Genomic DNA, 22,871 nt, shown 5'->3' on the forward strand with positions numbered 1-22,871 from the left:
TGTGTTATTTTAAAAATTTATCTTAAGCCCCCTTGGGAGTCTGTTGAGCCCCCTGGTGGGCTCTGGCCTCTTGTTGGTATACTGCCATAAATATATAAATGATCAAATAAATCAAATCAACTTTAATTAATACTAAACTTCACCACCATTTGACATGCCATACCATCCACCTGATCTGAGGTCAACCTTTTTTAGGCCAAGGACCACTTAATGGATAAAGAGATGGTTTAGGTATCAAATTAATACTGGGTGTACGTTATAAAAATATTAAAATATTCATTTTAAATGTACACGTACTGAATCGTTTAATTTCACTGTATATATTTTAATGTAGGAGCTCATGTATTTGTGTTGTTAAATTTCCCTACATTTGTACAATATTAATGTACTGTGTATGTACCTATTGTAATTTATTGTAATATTATGTTACGCTATTGGTCTCTACGCTTTTGACTGACAGCGTTATTAGCCAATCATTAAGGAGAGAGGCGGCGAATGCTTTTTCAAACCTCAGGAAATGGGAAAACTTCCACAAAAACTACCGGTAACTCGAGAGCCTTCTCGCCACAGTCAGCCACTTGTTCCTTCCTCCATCTTTTGGCGTAACAGGAGAACATACATCGTTTGGCACTCTTGAATGGTGTTTTTGTCTCTGCTTTCAGATTCATCAGACATCTGGATATGTTTTTTAGCGTCACTCAATCGGGCGCCGCTTGAGCCAGAGCCGCGAACGAGGATTCGGTTTATTCTGACGGGACAGTAGGGCACGATGTCGGGTGTGACGCTACAGGTATAAAACAAACAAAATACATATATTATACTCCGACTCAATTCATGTAGTTAGGGAGGGTATTGAAAAACACATAAATGTATTGTTAAAAGGTCTACTACTCCGTATTGATGTATATTTTTATAAAACGGCCTGAATCTACTTTTGTTTACACTATTTTGGGTGAGACCTGTAGGTTCAAATGTTCATGTGTTTAATAAAAGACAATAAAAGACGCAATAACCCGTATATAAAAATGTATCATTTATAACACATATTTATCTTTGTTTGGGTTTTTCTTGATGTGGAATTTATGGATTTTGTCCAAATTATTGAACTTCGCTTTTAAGACTTTCAGGTTAAACGGGTTTGACAGGGTTTGGTGGTTCTTGTTTCTCGTAGATGTAGCTAAACTGATGTGTAACGTTTTCTTTTAAGAAAGACATAAAGAAAGAGTCTTATCCTTTATATGTTTTGTGCCTTGTGGTAAACAGTATTTGATGTCTGTTGGTTTTGCATGATGTGACAGGTGTTAGTGACAGGCTCTTTGTTCTGTTTATTCAACCCTGATGATGGTAATGTTTTCATGGTTGTATTAGTGCAACTCCAACTGCGCATTTGTCAAGCGACTCTAAATAATAGGAAGTACCTCATTTATATGGAGTAACTGGATTGGATTTAAGTTTCAGGTATTTTCATAATAATGTAGTCGGAAATTTGTGAAACAGCGCCCTCTAGATTAGAATAAAGATGAGGTATGGCTTTTGAAAAACATGGCTATAGTGTTTCACTGCTAAATGTCAAAGTGTATTTTACGTTTCTATTTGATCCTTGTCAAACCACTGTCATTGAATAATAACTAACCAGTTATTTGTATCTGAATTATTGGTGAAACTGCTCCAGTTGCTTTGCTCAGATCAGATTATATCACGCCTGGTCATAGTTCACCCGGTGCAAACATTATCATGTTCAAACTTTGCTGAAAGCATTGTTTATTTAACGGGATGAAATTAAAATATTATAATTAAATTTTTTCCATAACATTTTATTGACACTGTATGATCAGAAAGACAGTTGTCATCCGAATTATGCCAGCAAGATTTTTATGACCTGTTCATTTATTTTATTTCTTTTCCACATTGTAACTCTCAATGTCTCTGCACTTTAAACATCACAGAACAGATGTCTGCGGGGTCTGGCAGAAGGTGACCTCATGGACCCTGAGTTTCAGCAGCGTGTGGAAGATGCAATTGCCCTTCTCCGTCAAGAGATCCAGAGGGAGCTGAAGATCAAGGAGGCAGCTGAGCGACTACGCAGAGCGGTGACCAACCGCAAGAACGCAGCTGATGTTGATGATCAGCTTAGAGCTTCCAACCGCAAGCTTGAGCAGCTCCACTGGGAGCTCCAGGAACTGAATGCACGTGCTATGGCCACACAGAAAGAGACAGTGACAGGTGAGAGCGAAAGTGTTTTGAGATGCGTTGACATGATGTGAAGAAGATCATAGTATTAATTTATTTTTGATAATTGAACTTTTGTTTTAATTTATTTACGATGAAAGCAATAAAAGAACAAAAATAATCTAGGATCATTTAGGAAAAATAGGATTAATTTAAAGCTCCCTGTCTCTACGTATTTTTTTTAAATGAAAAAAATACATGATTCCATACAAATAGCCGCATCCCAGAACATCAAGAAATTAGATACCGTATTCAAGTTAATGTCAGTGTCTCTCCAGTAAGCAAACCAGTGGCAAGGAACCAAAACTGCAAAAGGTGATGTGGTGGAGAAAAAACCATGGGAGATTCCAGGCTCAAACCGGGGGCCAGTTCTCCATTGGCTTTATAACAGGGGTTCTCAACCTTTTGCAACTTACGGCCCACCAATGACTGTTTAAAACATTTTGAGAACCACCTTTCTAAACATGATTGTATCAATGCAGAATAACAGAAAAACAATGCATTGTGTGACATGCCTTGCGCCTCACTAAAGTCGCTAAAGCAATAGGGCTGTGACGATTAATCGTGCGAATATGCATTTTCTCAGTGAATGAATTTTAATGCATTACAGTGAAATGCCACCACATCCAAAAGCCAGAGGGCGGCCCTCGTGCAGAAACTCCATTTGTGCCACAGAAGAAGTACCATTACAAACGCTAGAGGCATATGTATATCGCTGTTCTTCAAATTGTTTCAGGTGTTTTTATGATAATAAAGAATATTTTGAATGATTGTGTTTGACGAGTATTGCTTTTTTAAATGGACATTATAAAAGACTCAAACACATAGTGATTTAAGATTGATAAGGACTTCCTACTGATCACAGAGCTGTAGTACACGCACAAGCTGTGCATGAAACACAGAATCTGAGCCTTGCAATTGATTTCAGACAGGTATTTTTAATGGAAAAAGCGATATATCGTCACACAAAAAGCTGTGAGTTGCCCTTAAAAGCACATTTTATTAACAGCCTGAAAATTAATATTTATTTATATATTTTTTATATTAGCTTAGCTTCTTTTATGCATATTAACATTTTAAACAATGATAAAACATATCAACAAATAAAATCAACAAGTAAAATGAAAAGGCCTTGAATAGACTATATAAAAAAGTAGCCCTCCAAATTGTTTTATCTATTGGTAGCCCTTGCTCACAAAAAGGTTGGAGACCTGTGCGCTAAAAGTACACCTGCTGGTTGTCATTGCAATTGTTCCATTTGAGCAGAAAAAAAAAACATTTTATGTGGAAGATGTAAATGTGTACTTTTAGGCTTAGACTTTATACTTAATCTTTTTTAGTACTCAAGGGTAGTTACATCTTTAAAGGTAAAATATACAGCCACAGATAAAATAAAGAGACCATTCAAGACTGTTTTCAGTTTATCTAAATGTAATATTTTTATTGGTGCCAAATTCCTAATAAAACATGTTTTATTTGCATTTATTTACAAACAATTGGTCAAAATACAAACTACATTTAAAACTCTTAAAAACCCTGTTAATGTCAAACTTATAACCCAACTGTAAAAAATCACCCTTTTCCTTTTTTACATTTTATTTAATTACACAAAACCAGAAAACCTTGATAAAATGCTGCACTCTAATAATAAAATATTTGTTAATAATTACAGACCCTGGTAACAGATGATATTTTAACTACTTTAAGTTGAAGCAACATTTATTGTCTATCTGTGAATATAGAATAAGTAAATAGATAAAAATATGAAAATGTAACATTTTAAAAGCAAAATATAAACTCAAGATTACTATGACATAAATTGCAATTAACATAAAAATAAAGTAAGTAAATAACAACTAAAATATTTGAATTAAATTTTTCTAATTACCTTTCTAATTACCTTAAAATCATGTTGCTTGTTTTGAACTAATGGTCAAAAGTGATTTGTAAATAATAAAGCATACTGTTATTTGAAATTTTAAAGGAATAGCTGATTATTTATTTATTTATTTAGATGAATATTAATGATATTTTTTTTAAACAATTCGCTGTATGGACATAGATAGTAATTAGCTCAGTTTGTTAAAAAAGTTTGTTTTACTGATTATTATGCTTTTGTGAATTCTTGTCAAAACAGATGTTTTTTAACTGTTCTGTGTATCAGTACGCACACTTGCGCATCTGTGCGTTTCGGATCTGTCAGTCAGCGCAAGTCTTGTCGATCTTAATAACTTTTCAACATAAATCAGTTCCCAAACTTTATCTCCCTTAATCAAGGAAGTCCTGCATTTTATTTTCAAATTCCTGCATGTTTTTAAACCGAAACCAAAATGTCAGACATGTGGATGGACATGCATCTTTGGGTTAATCATTTAGGTGCACCTCTCAGAAAACGTACAGATATCGGTAATTTTAGATGTTTAATTACCAGAGTATTGGGATCGCTAGACGAGGGATTACTGTAGGCTACTTATTTGACTCATTTAGACAGCATGGGTCACATATGGAACTGTGCTGACAGACACAATAAACACTTAAAGGTGATGTACAGTATTGTCAATGCGTTCTTAAGTTTGTTATTTTAACGCTACAATACAATGATGCATAGCACATAGGCACAAGCTGTATGGGGCTTTGAAAATGAGAAGTTTGTTTTCCATGTGTATTAGTAACAAGAATCAAGTTATTTGTCTTTTTGATTAACACTTTGTATTATTGTTTTAATAGAATAGATCTTAATAGATATTTAAAGTTATTTAAGTTATAATTTTAATTATTATAAATATGTAATATGACAAACTTCTGTTTAAGACCGACCCACTTCCGGTTCCATCCGTATACAAATACAGATACAAATGATTTTGAGATTGTTACAGATACAAATACTGACTCCGCTGCACACCCCTAGTTTCCAATGGAAGTGCCATGCTTTTCGAGTGGGTGAAACACTTAGCTCATCAATGTCACTTCTCACACGGCCATCCAATTACAGTGGAGGATGGGCGGGACAAATATCACAACAACCAATCGGCTCATCATCTGGCCGCTAGAGACTGGCTCCAAGAAGGAGCCAATCCCTAAAGACTCCCTTGTTAAAATGCCCAACGTTCCAGCATAATTAAAAGTGTTTACAGCCTTGGCCTATAGAGCTAATTTTGACCTTCATGACAACTATGGGGGGGTGAATATTTTTAAAACTTATCCGTTAAAATTATATAAAGCCTTAAAGTTCTGCATAATTAAGGTTGTGGCCACTTGAGTAGGGTGAACTGCCACTGCTGTCTCTCCTGTCGAGCTAGGTGGGTGTGGTTTCAGCAACCAGCCACATCCGTTTCACCCACAACCCACTCTTTACCCATTTTCGGTTATCCGTGAGTAGTGCGCAGTGACACGATGCCAAGATGGCGATGGTAGGCGCCGTCAACTATTGGCTTCAAAAAAGCTCTTCACAAACCTATGGGTGACGTCACGGACACTACGTCTATATTTTTACGGTCTATGATTTAAACGCTTTAGTGTACACACCCCCTTAGCAAATAAATTGATTTAGCTTTTAATTGAAATATTGTGTACTAGCTCAGTTTGCACATTCAAAATGTGTTCCTCTTTGAATCATTTGCTATTTTGTTGTTCTTGGTTTCTTAGATGATGCCACCTCTCCAGACCCCTGCCACTGGGAGGAAGTCACATCACCCTTAGGCAGCCGTGTCCGCACCTTAAAAAAACAACTAACCATGGAGCTCAAAGTAAAACAAGGAGCTGAAAACATTATCCAGACTTATGCCAACAGTTCTGTCAAGGTAAGGAGCTCCACCATGACCCCTCTTTTATCATCTTGTGCATATTAGAGATGATTAATGCATCTTCCTCTATGGGGTTCTTTTAAAATCGGTTTGGGTTGCTGCCAAAAGCCTATCAGAGATAATAAGAGACTAGCAGGTCCACAAAAAGGTCCCAAGTCTCCACCTTCTCCTCCACCCCCCCTGCTTTGTGCGGCTACCACCCTTTATATCCCTTTTAGAGTAATGGTCCATGACCTCTAGCAAGCTGTGATTGCATTTGCTACTTATTCTCCGAGCCTGTTCATTTCTGTCATTCGGGGTATTGATAATGCTGCTGTGTCTGCCTGAGAACACTGTGTGTGCTGGCAGCTCTGTGATTTATGTCTGTGTCAGATTCACAAGCAGACAAATGCACTCAGGCATCACCTCTTTTGAATATGTGGTTTGAAGAGGAAGCGCTTGCTGATACTGATTCGGTATCTCCTGTCCTGGGCTTGGCGACAGCGGCTGCCCATGTGACTTTGCATCAACCAATGCAGTAGCATTCAGGTTTGGGCCGGACAGGCAGGGCAAAACAGAGGCAGCAGCAGTTACATAGATAGTAGCTAACTCGTGTGGAAGGAGTATTGTAAACACAGTAGATAAGGACTCGGCGGGAGAGGAGCGACGAGTGGAATGCAAGGACAGCAGGACAATAAAAATGAGGAATGGAACGACTTCGCGGATGCTGATCCAAGATCAGAATGAAATGTCGAGCTCCGTATTTGCGTTATGGGAACCATACAGCATGTGCAGATCTGAACATGGTGAAAAAAATGCATCAGGGGAAACATCTGATGGGGGTCAAGGAAAAACAAGGGGATGTCACACAGCCATCTAAAAGTTCACGAAACATGACGGATGAGCTCTTAAGCTGCTTTGAGAGGGGGAGAGCACTATGGACGGTACAGTTTCTTCCTTTTTCTCCCGAACGGCCCTTTTCTGCAGGGCTCAGGCCATACGTTTGCAGCATTGTTTACATCTGAAGTCTCTGTGAGAGTCTGTGTTGGGATGGGGGAGCATCTATCTCATTTGCATATTATTATGCTCTGTTGTGACTCCAGTGTTATTGTTCGTAAACTGCATAGTCTGTATTTTGTGTGTTTTTATGGTTGGGTGTGGTTACACCTGGTTAGTCTTATGTACAGTAGGTGATTAAGCCTAATAAACACTGATCAATTGTTGGCCTGTTGGTCTTATTGGGGGATGTTGGCTTTTTCTAGCATTAACATTTGTCTGTATGTGTCTTCTGATGCATGTGTCTGTCTTCTGCTTTTTCGATTTTTGCCCTGTGTGCCCTGTCTCACTATCTCACCATTTTCACTCCCCAGGATCGGAAGATGCTGTCCACAGCCCAGCAGATGCTGCAGGATAGCAAGACAAAAATCGAGCTGCTCCGCATGCAAATTGTCAAAGTCACCCAGGCCAGAGAAGGAGAGCGAGAGACTGCACAGCCAGAGGGTGAGCAAGCAATTTTAACCTCCTGGGAGGAAGATTGTGTAACAGTCATGATGATTATGAAAATCTTTACAGCAAAACCTTTACAATTATCAGACATTGCCCCTTAAAAAAAGCCTAAAATCTTAAGTAAGAGTCACAAGATGAAAAGATTTACACATTGGCATTTATCAGGGTGCCCCAAAGTGGTATGAGGGGTGCAGGTGATGGAGTTTGTTCCTGCTAGCATGTAGACTTCATGGACATGTGGATTTGTTTTTGTGCAGGTCGCCCCTCTGAGACAATAAGTCCACTGGAGCTACGGCTGGAGGAGCTCAGGCATCATCTGAGGATCGAGGCAGCTGTGGCTGAAGGTGCAAAAAATGTGGTCAAGCAGCTCGGTGTACGCAAAGTGCAGGACCGGCGTGCCCTTGCAGAAGTAAGTCTTTGCATGTGTCTGACGTTAAAATCAGGCAAGCATGAAACCCATTAAGAAGAAACTTTTAGTATTGTAAGGGAGCATGTACGCCAAAGCGCTTAAACATAGCTGAAAACGCCAGGTGGACGCCAACTCTGAGCCCTAACCAGCGCTTTTTCAGCTAACCGCTTTGGTTGCTATGATACTTCTGCTTTGTTTATCAGTCGTAAAGAATGCACAGATTCGTTGTTGTGATATTTGTCCCGCCCCTCCTATGCTGTGATTGGACGGCCGAGTGAGAAGTGACTCTGACGAGCTGAGCGTTTCACCCAAAGTTGAACATTTTTCAACTCTGAGCGCTCAGCTCGGACAAAACCCAGTAGCTGCTGGTGTTTTTAAAAAGCGCAGCGCTTCCATTGGATATAACTGAAACAAATTCCGGCGACACTGTAAATGCCTTGGTGTGCATGCCCCCTTAGATTCATTGAAAAGTTTATTAAAAGATGTCCGGCTGACACAGTGTAGTGATTTACTTACTGTTCATTTACAGTCCTGATCAGACTGTTGGGGCTTATTTCGCAATAACAACCGCCTGGCTATTATCCACTTATACATCTATTTACCACATAAGTAAGATAAGGATCATTAAATATTGATTTGAAGACCTTCCGCCAGGAAAACCGTATCTGTTTACATTTCGTTTACTTTCGGTTAAAAGATAATACATAATAAGATGATAAAATTTCACGAACACGCTATTTGGTTTAACATTTAAATATAATGTCATATATGTTTTTAAGAGACATATTTATATGTAATTGTTGTGTAATATGAAACTGTTCCTGTCAAAATGATTATCTGGGAATAACAAACCTGCAAATGTCACAACTGGCCAATCAGAATCAAGCATTCCAAGCATTGTTTAAGTGGATAAGCCTTGTCCCAGTAGATCCAGATACACAAGACACTTGATTTTGACATGTGAAACATGTCCTGACTGGCTCATGATCTGATCTAATTGAATCATAGTAATTGCATATTAATGCCAAGCGTTAACACAGTGTTTCTGATCATAAGAATTATATTGTCTTATTCTTTATACTTGTATGCAAATGAATCCTGTTCTGATTAACCTCTTGAAATATGAGATCATTAATATGCTGTAAGGGTTTGCTGCAAGCTAAAAGTGCTCGGCTCAACTGTTATATTATGCTTCATTTTAAAAGTCAGATTGGAACGTTGCTTATCTCTTTTAAATTTGGCATATTTGGAGGTGAGTTGCAAGAATCTCAAAAACAAATGATAAACTTTTAATTGATTATATTTTTGGAGTATGTTGATTAAATCCTGAAAAACAGAGAGAGAGCGAGAGAGAGAGAGAGAGAGAGAGAATGTTTAACCTTGAGGCAGCAAATTTGACACCAAGATTCAGGGATGGACTGATCATAGGGTGCAGTGGGATTTTGCATGTTGGGCATCTGGTCAAAACCAATTTCTATAACAAAACAATGGAAAGAGTAAAAATTTCCAAAATTGTCTGGCCAGCCGATTTACGTCACAGTTTAAGTGGGTCCTTGGGGTGACTTGAGCTAATCTCAAGTTAATCTTGTCAGTAAAAGCGCATAATAAATGCAATTCATCATGCCCCAATTTCATAGTTAATTGATTTAAAATTTGTTTATTGGTTCATTCATTTAGAAGTAAAATATGAGGCTTTATGGCCCAATTTAAAAGTGGTAACTTTGATATAAAAATGGCTGTTTAATATTCAGTAAAAAATCAATATTACCTCTCGACAGTTTGAATTATAGGCAATGCATGCGATGGCTATTATAATGCGGTTTTAATCATTTACATTTAGGCATTTAATAGACACAGTAAACAGTCTATAAATATGCTGAGATTTTTCAACATATTCTAATAAATTACCTGCTGATGATGATATGACCTCACTTATCCCCATTTAGATTTACTTGCCCATGTGTACCAGAGTGCCAAAATTAGTAGGGCTGTGTATTGGCAAGAATCTCATGATACGATACGGCGCAATATGTTGTGATACATTGCAGTGCTTTTCTGTTATGGCACTGTGTGCCTTTCATTTCATAATCTATGTTGTGCATTAGAAATGTGATAGGAGTGATGAGTTCATGCACACATTGGGTATAAATGAAAAAGAATGAATGGCAAGGCTGAACGTTTTGTGTTCATCTCTTTCTGTGTTCAGGCTCAGGCCCGTTTGCAGGAGTCCTCTCAGAAACTGGACCTGTTGCGTTTATCCCTTGAGCAAAGGCTCGGAGAACTTCCAAATGACCATCCCAAAAGAGCTGCCATCAAAGATGAGCTGACAGTGGGATCCTCACCTGTCGTAGGCCTGCAGAGAGATCGTCTGCGTTCTACGTCTTCGGCATCTTCTTCGCTCTTTAAACCAGCCAGTCTAACGGGTATTAATGAAGATGAAATAATTGTAATTGCAAGTTAGCAAGAAGGTTTTAGTATTAAGACCTGTGGATTAAACTACTGAATGTAAATGTGAACTTCATGTTTATGAATGTCAGCTAGATTGTGTATGACCCATGTGTCGTTTACACAGGGCGACTGGAGGTAAGACTGATGGGTTGTCAAGACCTACTGGAGGTAGTTCCGGGTCGCTGTCGAGTGAGTGGTGTGTCCTCCGCCCCTGGGAGTCCCGTTGAGTCCAAATCACTGAGGATGAGGAGCGGCCTCTCCACCCGCAGCACCAATGGCAAAACTACAAAGACTGATGAGATTTCTTGTAAGTCTTTCAGTAGCAGCTAAGTCAAATATAATAAATACCTTAATTGTCAATTAGATGGAGGTGTTCGGAAGAAATAAAAATAAACTTAATGCTTTTTCAAATGATCCTTGATGAAATTCTTTTTTCCTCAGCTGAGATCAGCGCTGTATTAAAAGTGGATAACAAAATAGTCGGTCGCACTCACTGGCGGGTGCTGAGTAAGGATGCCTGGGATCAGACCTTCAGCATTGAACTCGAGCGGGTCAGTGGTCATTGCATATTTCATAGACATATTTCTTAAGGTTAAGGTTTTGAATTCTAACCAGAAGCTCGCTATTATGAGAGTCAATGTTCAAGCTAAAGATCTAAGAGCTTTTAAAATGTGCAATTTATAGCTGTCAGTCAACCCAGGCAACCACATCTGTTTAACAGAAAGTGCCTGTGATGGCCATTGCCTAAAGGCTTTTCCCCACCTTCATTAACACGGCTTTACTCCCCAGAGCACAATCAGCCGCCTCCAGGGTAATCCACATCTAAATCCCTCAACATTAATGTAATCTTTTGCTCACCCCTTGGGCATGTGGCCTGAAAACTGGCCAATTCAGTCTCCGTTTCACTCACAACAGATTCAACTGGACCAGCACAGAATGATGACTTTATTATTGAGCATTTGCTGCAGTTTTGCTTCTAGACCTTGGGCTTCACATGTGTTTGATGATCTGTAGTCATGAACTTTTGGCTCTCTTATATTCTTTTCTAAAGCGCTTTCCACATTACAGCTAATGCATGTTTCCGTATTACATTACTGTTATCAGAGGTGACTGCGTCAAACGTATTCCATCGGGATCATTGAAGTACTTATCTATCCATATTTCTTTCTAAATTGTGGAAACATGCGGTTAATAGCTAACAACATTTAAGCAGAACCTTGAGCATGTTAAAGCAACTGTGGTCATAACAATTACAACATACCGAAAAATTTGGCAGTTTTGTATGTTTATTCAGAATTGGTGTCACCTGAAGTTCTTGCAGGGGCTGGTGTCATCTCTTCACAGGCCATCTGAAATGTAATCTAACTGCCTTTTTATTAATAGCTATCTACAGTCATGAAATGCTAGCACCTGAGCTGTTTTTACCTAACCATATGTCACAATGTATAGACCCCCCTCCCCTAACATGAACTTTTACCTTCGCAGTCTCGGGAGCTGGAGATTGCAGTGTACTGGCGAGACTGGAGATCGCTGTGTGCCGTGAAGTTCTTGCGTTTAGAAGATTTCCTAGACAACCAGAGGCACGGCATGTGTCTTTACCTAGAGCCACAGGGCACTCTGTTCACAGAGGTGAGAAAACTTCTCAACACCTTAATCCATGTGTCAAAGCATGTGTTGAAGGTGTAATGTGGGTATTTAGCGGTGAGATTGCGAATTGCAACCAACCTCAATTTTGAAACGTAAAGAGAAGCTACGGTAGCCGTCAAAGGATAAACATATCATCGTCTAAGACAACATAGAGACGAAACGCGCACTGTAGAACAGTTTGTGCTACTTTAGAAATAGGACGGCAACTTCCATGTAAGGAGACACACGGTGCATGTAGATAAAAATTACTCATACTAAGTTAATATAATAAAACAACAATATAAATAGAATTCATTGTGTAAGGTCTTTATACACCACTGATAATATAGTATATTATATTGCATTTCTGTCAAGAGATCCTCCTAAAGTCCCACATTGGACCTTTAACACAGAGTGTACAACATGGTGCTATAGATTGTGCTTATTGGAGGAACTTGTGAAATTGATGCCATGTAATAAATGTGGTCAGCTGTTTAAAGTGTTGTTTAATTACAGGTGAAATTCATGAACCCTGTCATCGAACGTCATCCGAAACTACAGCGACAGAAACGGATTTTCCCTAAAGAGAAAGGTGCGCATACCTAAACTGCAGTCCATCTGGATTTAATTTGTTAGCCTAGGCTGTCCATCTCAGTGTGAGAATTTTTTTTCCTGTTTAATATTTTATTACCAATAGAACTTTGGTTAGGCTCCAGACAAACTTTTTTCACTAGGAGCACAGTGGCCCCCAACTGAAAATTTTAGGGGCACAACCAGAAAATTTAGGGGCACATACCGTAAATCAACATGCTAACCAAATATAAACTCTACTAATTTCCACTGTATTACTAATAAATACTTTAATTCTAGATGCAGAAAGTACAATGTGCTGTTTCAAATTCAGTGTCACATCACAAAAAAAGTCAAATTTACTGGTCGCACATGTGCGACTGGATGTAAAATTCAGCCCTGCTTACTGTAAACAACCATAGTTTATCAGGTTGCTTCAGTCCAACTTGTTTACGTATATTTGGTGCCACCTACCGCATTTTTGCGGGTGTACGGTATGATTGACATGTAGTTGTCTAGAGCTTGAATATAGCAACTTTGTTTATTGACAGGCATTTCTATTAAAAAAATTATATTTGGGACAATACGTTATATTTTATTAAATAAAAAACACAGTCTAGTGATTACGAAAACAAATCAAAGATGTGGGAGTCTCTAAAAACAAATCATTTAATTGCCAAAATGGAGCTATTAACAATAGATTCAGACACTGTGATGTTACAAGTAATGTTAAAGGGAAATTCCGCCTTGAAATGATCCTAGGGTTAATAACAAACGTGTACCGAGTTCGACCGTTCACTGGAGTTTGTTTTCATGTTAGTCTAACGTGACCAGTGTTATTGCTAAACGCAAATTAGCATGTTATGGTAGCCTTCGGGGCATCAGTGCATTAAAAACGAAATCGCTATGTCTATACTACTAATAATGCTCAAAATAACCCCACACTTACACTGTAGCACAATGAGGGTCTCTATATGTAAACCGAAGCATTGAGAACTTTGCAAGTGTACAGGCAGTTTATTAAAAACAAACACTTACCGTTCACGTCTGGATCACATATCCATGCGGGCGCCATCTTGGGAAAACTAAACTCTCGCGTGAAACGTTGTTGCCCGTTGTTGTGGAACAGGTGTTGTGCTTTCACGCGAGAGTTCAGTTTTCCCAAGATGGCGCCCGCATGGATATGTGATCCAGACGTGAACGGTAAGTGTTTGTTTTTAATAAACTGCCTGTACACTTGCAAAGTTCTCAATGCTTCGGTTTACATATAGAGACCCTCATTGTGCTACAGTGTAAGTGTGGGGTTATTTTGAGCATTATTAGTAGTATAGACATAGCGATTTCGTTTTTAATGCACTGATGCCCCGAAGGCTACCATAACATGCTAATTTGCGTTTAGCAATAACACTGGTCACGTTAGACTAACATGAAAACAAACTCCAGTGAACGGTCGAACTCGGTACACGTTTGTTATTAACCCTAGGATCATTTCAAGGCGGAATTTCCCTTTAAAGGGATAGTTCACCCAAAACTGAAAATAATGTCATTAATGACTCACCCTCATGTCGTTCCAAACTCGTAAGACCTCCATTCATCTTCGGAACACAGTTTAAGATGTTTTATATTTAGTCCGAGAGCTTGTTGACCCTTCATTGAAAATCTATGTACGGTATGCTGTCCATGTCCAGAAAGGTAATAAAAACATCATCAAAGTAGTCCATGTGTCATCAGTGGGTCAGTTAGAATGTATTGAAGCATCGAAAATACATTTTGGTCCAAAAATAATAAAAATTACAACTTTATTCATCATTGCCGCCTTTTCCGAGTCTGTTGTGAAGAGCATGCGCGAGACTTAAGTCACATGACGCGGATGACGTACGACGCGGCTAACGTGTTATCTGGTTTGCCCCAGCTGTTTTGTTTTTGTGTGCCCGGGTTTTGAGTGAAGAAAAACAACATCGCAAACATGTCTGAGGATAACACGTCATCCGCGTCACTGCAGTCACGTGACTTTAGTCTCGCGCATAGGCTTCACAACAGATGCGGAAGAGAAGACAATGCTGAATAAAGTCGTCATTTTTGGACCCACTGATGTCACATGGACTACTTTGATGATGTTTTTATTACCTTTCTGGACATGGACAGTATACCGTACGTAGATTTTCAATGAAGGGTCAACAAGCTCTCGGACTAAATGTAAAAACTAGGGCTGTCAAAAGATTAATCGCGATTAATCGCATCCAACATAAAAGTTTGTGTTTACATAGCATATGTGTGTGTACTGTGTATAAATATTATGTATATATAAATACACACACATTCATGTATATATTTAAGAAATATTTGCATTTAAATACTGTATATACATTTCTATAATTTATATTATATATAAATATTTTATATATAAATATAACAATTTTTTCTTAAATATATACATGATTGGGTGTGTTTTTATATATAAATAATAATTATACACAGTACACACTAGGGGTGGCACGGTTCACAAAACCCTAGGTTCGGTTCGTATCACGGTTCTATGGTCACGGTTCACGGTTCAGTACGGTTCTTGTTGTTATTTTTTCTTTAAATTTTTAACACTCCAGAAATGTATTATCTTATTAATGTATTAATTATCCATAATTTAGGATACAGTATTAAAAAAAGCTATATCATGTAATCATGCACAAACTGAATTTGACTTTAAGCACATTGGACCATCTCTGAGGAAAGCCAGATGAGATTTTGATAGAGCAAGAGGGAAGACATTGATGATTTCAACATGCTTTTCATTTAATTGGCAAAAAAGAGAATGTGTATTGCCATCTACATAAACTTTATGTGCATTTTTAGCACACAAAGATAACTTGCATTTATTAAAATGCCAACTTCAGTGTAGCTCTTAGATTTATCACTGAGAGGCTGCTTTAATACTGCAGAGAAATAAAAATCTCTTTAAGTCTCTTTTGTCCACTTTTGACCACTTCTGATTACTTTGAGGGGCAATTTCTGAAATAAGATCGCGCAACTTTCACACGCTAGCAAAATGAAACTACGCGGAAATCAGCCGCTTTAATTTTATCAATGAAAGGCTAAAAATAGCGCTGAATATGAAAAGACGTAAAACATTGTTGTCAGTACCTCAGATTAGATAAATGGTCGGAGAGAAGGCGATCTCCTGTGGCTGTTGGAGCATATTCAACCCATAGACTGCAGTTCTATCTATTGTTTTATTTCCGCTGTCATCATAAGTAACATGAAATAAAAATATGTTTCCACACACCAAACTTATACGACGCTGGCGCATCCTCCAACTGCGGGCAGACTTCCTTTTCTCTCCCACTTGCCATTTCTACACGTAACATAACCCGCAGTACTTATACTCCAAACCAGTCACCTCTTCTTTCACGCGAAAGGGAAACACGCTATCTGAGGTCACATACAGGGCATGAGACTACATTGCGCATGCCATGGACCGTTGAACCGTGCGGTACACACGCGCTCCGAACCGAGACAAGCGAACCGAACGGTTCGGATTTTTTTCATGGACCGTGCCACCCCTAGTACACACACATATGTTATGTAAACACCAACTTTTATTTTGGATGCGATTAATCGCGATTAATCTTTTGACAGCCCTAAAAACATCTTATACTGTGTTTCGAAAGTGAATGGAGGTCTTACGAGTTTTGAACGACATGTGAGAGAGGCATCAATGACATTTTTGGGTGAACTATCCCTTTAATAATGCCTTGTTTCCAGGGAAGAATTTCTTGCGGGCGGCTCAGATGAATATGAACTTTGCCACATGGGGACGTTTGATGATGAGCGTGCTGCCCCCCTGCAACAGCACTGTCGCCGCCTTGAGCCCCCCATTGCCTGGCTCGGAGCCCATGTCCCCTCCAAATGTATCCACACCCCCATCTTCTGGGTGAGACATATACTCACTTTTGGTGCAGCAGTACAAGCCTTATAATTACTGTCTCAAATATAAGTGAATTTATATGTTGTTGCTGTTGTTACAGGAACTCAGCAGTTGTTAAACTCAACTTCAGTGAGGAGCGCCCCGCCAAGCCCCCACGCCTCCACTTGGCAAATACCCCCACGACTGACGCCTCACTTTATGTGGTACAGATACTTCATACATGTGTAGTTTTCTGTCCATTTGATAGAGCTAAATGTGTTATGATGTTTCTCTGGACTTGTTTCCCAGGCTCCAGCCAGAGAGAATCACTACGGGGATCACCAAGTTGTCAAAGGCAGGCCTGCGTCCCAGCCTGCACCTCAGTAAGTACATTTATGGATAGTTCCAATTTGTCATTTATTATCGCTTAAAATTTTAAGTTTGTGATAATCTTGTGTATTTTGCTGGGTCAATTGCACATACATCAATACAAAGTCAAAATACACATTATTTGTCAAAATCGTTTATTTCTCTCTCTCTCTCTCTTCTGGTCAATCTTTTTGATACTGTCTGTTCTGTATATATCCTGTTTCATAGGAGAAAAAGGGGGATGCAGATGGAGGATTTTAATTGCCTTTCCGTTTTAGGAAGAGGGCACTTTGGAAAGGTAAGACCGTATTCGTCCTTCTCTACTGTAATCAGATTCTATATTGTTCAGTTGTCTCAATGTCATTACTTTCTCTCACATAAGGTCCTGCTGGCTGAGTTCAAGCAGACAGGGAGACTGTATGCTATTAAAGCCTTGAAGAAAGGGGATGTGGTGACCCGGGATGAAGTGGACAGGTGATTTTTTGCATTACAGTAGTAGTATGTTTCCATCCAAAGTTGCGTATTGAACTCATGCTATTACTGGAATAACACATTAAACATTTGCGAATAAGGCATGCGTTTCCATCCACTGAGCTGAAGAGAGCAAAATCGTCACTTCCTGATAAACTTGCGCTAAATATCCATAAAAAAGCGTAAAGCCACTGTATTGAACCAATTTTTGTGTATAATCACCTCAGAGCGTGCAGCCAGAGACCAAAGCTGTTATCTGCTTTCGGATGTGGCTGTGCAACACGCAAAGCCACGCATCTAGGGATTTATTCGGTTAAAGTGTTTCCATCGCAGTTCATGCCCATGTTTTCTTATCGACTAAGAAATTTAGCTGACTCAATTATGCACATTTTTTGAATTTATGCACATCTTGGTGTTTTCATCCATTGTTTTTTATGCTCATTTCCAAAATGTGCATAAAAATAGATGGATGGAAACATACCTAGTGTTCATAATGTCTTTTTAAAGAAATATAATGGCTTATGTTGGGTACAGACTACTTTTTTGTCTCTCAGACTGTCATACCATCTATAAAGTTCTCATATTTGAGCTCCCTTTAAGATTCAGTTTTTACTTTCACTTTAAAGTCATTTTCATACAGATGTTTACTGATTTAGACATTTGTCTAGTTGAGGATGCAAATAAATGCAACTATTTTTGCACATGTATTATAACAAAATCATTTAATTTGTCACAGTTTAATGTGTGAAAAGCGGATTTTCGAGACCATCAACGTATCCCACCATCCTTTCCTGGTGAACATGCATGGGTGCTTCCAGACTTCTGACCACGTGTGTTTTGTGATGGAGTATTCACCTGGAGGAGACCTGATGACCCACATTCACAACAACATCTTCTCTGAACGGCAGGCCAGGTAAACACAGTGTTACTGTCTCTTTAATTAGTGTTACATAAGTATTTACATAAGTGCTGCACTTGTTTACATGAGATGTTTACCCACTAATGGTGCTTTCCATTGCATAGTACCCCACGGTTTGGGTTGGGTCAGTTTACCTTTGGGTCTTTTCCACTGGTGCAGTACTTTTTTTGTACCACCTCGGTTGGTGTTCCAAGTGGGCCGAGCTGATACAAAAAAGTGACGTGAAACTGAAAACACTGTAGATCACTGATTGGTCAGAGAGAATCATCACTAACAGCGTCATCGCTATAATGTAAAAGATTAGCTTTACCTTAGTGCCAGCTTGCGCTGTCTCGAGTAAACCTGTTGTCATCTGTGCTCTGCTGTAAGTTCCCAAACTCCCGTTAAGGGATGAAAAACATCCACAGGTTGAGAATCAGGAACACCATACCAGTTTTCTAGACCTGCAGTTTGTGGTGGCACATTTGCGACGCGCACGTCCCCATATATGCTTAAATGCAACTTAAATGAGGCTCAGAGGAGCACGTTGACTGACGCCACAGGTGTTCGACAGAGGTAGTGATAAATGCGATGTGCAAACATCTATTTGTGGTGGTCAATTTTAATTTTGTGGCAGACTGAGAAATAAATTAATGTATGGGAATGTACAACGACGCTCTCACTTGTATGATGTCACAGCAATAGGCAGCGCAAATACACGCCTAAAATCTATCCCACTCCCACCAAGTGTTACTAAACTCAATGGAAAAGCTAACCAAGCCAAAGAAAGGTGAGGTGACCCAGCCTAAACCATGGGATATACTATGCAATGGTAAGTGCCATAAATGTATCTTTTTAGCATTGCCCTAACTGACTTAAAACACTTTCCTGTCAGGTTTTATGCTGCTTGTGTATTACTAGGCCTGGAGTTTCTGCATCAGAACAAAATTGTATATAGGTAAATACACTTTTACAAAACTTTTAAAATCCCAATCCCTATTTTATGCAGCATGTGGTCTCATGCGTGCTTTCTCTCTTTCACCCTTCTTAGGGATCTAAAGCTAGACAATCTGCTAATGGATTCTGATGGCTTTGTGAAAATTGCAGATTTTGGCCTTTGCAAAGAAGGTATATTTATACAGATTTTTGTTTTCACCTCAAATTGTGGTATTTGTACAGAGAGTCATTGACATTTTGCCCCCATTAAGGTATGGGATACGGCGATCGTACGTCAACCTTTTGTGGCACCCCAGAGTTCCTTGCTCCAGAGGTTTTAACAGACAGCACTTACACCCGTGCTGTGGACTGGTGGGGTCTGGGTGTGCTCATCTATGAGATGTTGGTGGGAGAGGTCAGTCTTGCCCCTAACACTATGATACTATACAATGTACACTTAATTGTGTATGTATTGGTGTAGCGTGTGTTAAAATAATAACTATAACGTTTAAAGGGATAGTTCGGCCAAAAATGATATTAAACCCATGATTTACTCACCCCCAAGCTGTCCGAGTTACATATGTCCATCGTTTTTATGTCCAGAGTATTAGCGTAGTGTACGCACTTTTCTTAGTGACGTATGACAAATTCGGAGGGCGGGGGCACAGAGCAGCAGCAGAGTAACCTTCGTAGGCTGCGTAAGCTCTCATCCTGAATGTGGATGCGACTAAGATGGCGGCGCTACCGGAAGGTATTTATTTTCGTTAATAAAGTTTTAAATATGGATATTTCTACAACAACACCGCTCGGATTACCCTCAGAAGACCTTTTGTTTATCATCCTGGAGCCGTTTGGATTTAATTGGTCAAGGATGGACGCACTTTTTTTGGACTTGAAGGTCGTGGACTATGGGTGGACCCCGTAACATTACATTTAATCAACTGAAAGATCTAAAACATTTTATAAAATATCCGAAAATGTGTTTGTCTGAAAAACGATGGACAGCTTGGGGGTGAGTAAATCATGGGTTTAATATCATTTTTGGCCGAACTATCCCTTTAATACATGGTACTGTTGGATTTTTCCCTGCATATTTAAAAATTGTGTATTTGTGTTTCTGCCAGTCTCCATTCCCTGGTGATGATGAAGAGGAGGTGTTTGACAGCATAGTAAATGATGAAGTACGATACCCCAGGTTTCTGTCCCCAGATTCAGTCTCGATTATGCAGAAGGTAGGAGCTTATCTCGCTTACTAAATTTTTTTTATATAGCTTTGTTGTTCTCATACAAGATATGACTCTGTTCTCCTTTACTAGTTGCTACAGAAAAACCCTGAAAGAAGATTGGGAGCAGGAGAGCAAGATGCAAATGACGTGAAAAGACACAGATTCTTTCAGGTGATCATTAATATAATATTCAAATAGTTCTTTAATAACTTAGCATAGTTTAGCAAAAAAATGCAATCGTGTACTTATCCTCAAGTGTTACTGTAGCTGGAACATGGCACTAGTATGGGTCATGTGAGAAACAGACATAAATTAAGTATTTATCCCCACCTCAGTATCTACAAATCCCATTTCCCTAAGTTGAATATTTGGTGCACTTTGATTGGTTAAGAAACACGAAGCAATGATTGATGTCAAACCAGCCGTGACATCTCAAGAAAGACGGTCAACCAGGTTTGGAACGAGATGACAGAATTTTAATTTCAATCCAAAGATTATCCTTACATCGATCAATGTTCCCTTTTTTCCACCAGGGCATAGACTGGGAGGCCCTGTTGGCCAAAAGAGTCAAACCTCCTTTCCTTCCATCGATTAAAACCCCAGGAGACGTCAGTAATTTCGACTCGGAGTTCACACGCCTGAAGCCAGTGCTGACCCCTCCACAGACTCCCTTCTTCCTCACCGCTGAGCAACAGGAATTCTTCGCAGACTTTGACTTTTCTGCGCTGCACTGACTCTCAGATGATACATCAAATCTCTCATCCCTCGTTTGTTCTTTCTACAATTATGCGGTCAAGTGTCACTTTCGACTATTGTATGCTTTTTGTGAAACATGGCTGCTATTGTGTGCTTCGGCTCCAAAGACCATCCTTGAAGGACCACAGCTGGACTTTAAAAGTAAGGAGACGTACGATCAACCCCGACCAGAACACTGCGACCGTCTCTGTGAACAAGAGAGTTCAGTTTCACTGTGAGTAAGCTCGGCTCTGCTAAGCTTTTAACTGCCCATCCTGCTTTGTTTTCATGTTTGTCCAAAATGTTATTTTTGCTGTTTTGGGACATTATACTGTTTGTTGTCTGTGACACTTCCTTTGTGGTGTTTACCAGTCATCAGATGTTTATTTTTGTAGCCGGTCCAGCTGGTAAAAGAGTCTTCCTGTCACACTGACTACGATGCCAAAATACACTATTGCACTGTTACTGAACAGATGATGAACGCATCAGACTGAGATGCGGTGGGGAGGGAAACGCTGTGCCGTCTTCTAGCTCAGTTTTTAAGGATTTCTGATGTAGTGCTGATCTGAGCAATAAATGCAGGCGGAGAGTCGTAAGCTCCTTAGGTTTTACTCTGTAACTATTGGAGTTTGTACTTATGGCGTTAGATCATGCAAATTCTTCCATGTCATGTATGTTCATGTTAAACCCTCACGTTTGTGTGCGTCTTGAAAATTTTTATCTTTGGTTGTCCCTAATCTGGATTTGATTTAGGATTGGTGCCCCAGATAAATGTTGCTCGTCTCGTTCCGAATCCAACACTTAATTGTTGTTAAATGTCTTGTGAGTGTTCAGCTGCAGCTTTTGCATTCAGCTCTGTCCTCTTTGTCTTTCTCTGTGTGTGTTTCCTCTGTACACACGTGCATATGGTTCAAGACTGTTGAATTAGGTGAACCATATTCTTCTTTGTCTTGGCATGATACGATTAGCACATTGATATTTAATTAAACCATTAATGATGACTATTTATAGGTGATTAAGAGCTGTATATCCGAGTTGTTCATTCACTAATGTTTGTTTGTATTTTCTTTTGACTACATCAGATTATTGTTTTACCGAATATATCAAATGCGATGGATTTACTACTGATAGGTTACACTGTGAACAAAAAAACGACACTAAAATATTTAAACGAAACCTGCCCTTTTTATGAGCTATGTGAAGGAAAAAATAAACAGAAGTAAATGTTACAAAAGGTTATGAATGTATTTTTAAAAAATAAAATACAACGTGACCATGTTTGTTCAGTTTATTGAATACTGAAGTTTCAAAATTTTTGCATAACAATATTGATCAAAACGGCGCAAATCATCCATGAAATTTCAGCATTAAAGGAATAGAAACTTTTAAAAATGAAATGTTGTCATCATATACTCATGCTGTTTCAAACCTGTAAAAATGTCTTTGTTTTGCTAAACAAAAAAAGAAGCACCATTGACTTCCATAGTGGGAAAAAAAGACGACTATGGAAGTCAATGGTGCTCAAAAAACAGTTTGGCTACAAACATTGATCTGAACAAAGGAATTTATACAGGTTTGGAACAAATTTAGTTTCAGAATTTTTATTTTTGGGTGAACTATTCTTTGAAACATCGATTTGTTAACTCTTTCCCCGCCATTGACGAGTTATTCCGTCAATTAAGAGAAAATTCTTCCCTGCCAATGACAAGTTCCATATTTCTGCTATTATCCACTAGGTGGCATGCTTTCCCAAATTGTAAAACAC

General features: G+C 39.0%; 1 protein-coding gene across 2 annotated transcripts; it reads left to right on the forward strand.

Moving 5' to 3' along the window:
• The first annotated feature begins 527 nt into the window (after positions 1–527).
• pkn3 (protein kinase N3) lies at positions 528–22,384 on the forward strand. 2 transcript variants are annotated; one of them, XM_073814683.1, is made up of 22 exons: positions 528–790; positions 1,947–2,223; positions 5,875–6,029; positions 7,382–7,511; positions 7,775–7,926; positions 10,133–10,349; positions 10,499–10,681; positions 10,816–10,925; positions 11,860–12,003; positions 12,517–12,592; positions 16,330–16,498; positions 16,593–16,695; positions 16,781–16,854; positions 17,069–17,138; positions 17,223–17,314; positions 18,048–18,224; positions 19,105–19,167; positions 19,261–19,337; positions 19,418–19,560; positions 20,270–20,377; positions 20,462–20,542; positions 20,905–22,384. In XM_073814683.1, the coding sequence occupies exons 1-22, from the start codon at positions 770–772 to the stop codon at positions 21,103–21,105; spliced, it is 2,823 nt and encodes a 940-aa protein (XP_073670784.1). In that variant the 5' UTR covers positions 528–769; the 3' UTR covers positions 21,106–22,384. The 2 variants fall into 2 exon arrangements, with proteins under 2 accessions (XP_073670784.1, XP_073670785.1); XM_073814684.1 differs by lacking the exons at positions 528–790; positions 1,947–2,223; positions 5,875–6,029 and adding an exon at positions 6,670–6,955.
• Positions 22,385–22,871: the final 487 nt, after the last annotated feature.

The sequence above is a fragment of the Paramisgurnus dabryanus genome, chromosome 5 (assembly GCF_030506205.2).
Source record: "Paramisgurnus dabryanus chromosome 5, PD_genome_1.1, whole genome shotgun sequence".
NCBI classification, from domain to species: Eukaryota; Metazoa; Chordata; class Actinopteri; order Cypriniformes; family Cobitidae; genus Paramisgurnus; species Paramisgurnus dabryanus.

Excerpts from the sequence above, each read along its gene's own strand:
- pkn3 (XM_073814683.1), top strand. The coding sequence starts at position 770 with ATGTCGGGTGTGACGCTACAG. Across the intron at positions 10,682-10,815 it reads AAAGACTGATGAGATTTCTT|CTGAGATCAGCGCTGTATTA; the intron begins GTAAGTCTTTCA and ends TTTTTTCCTCAG. Across the intron at positions 17,315-18,047 it reads ACCCGGGATGAAGTGGACAG|TTTAATGTGTGAAAAGCGGA; the intron begins GTGATTTTTTGC and ends AATTTGTCACAG.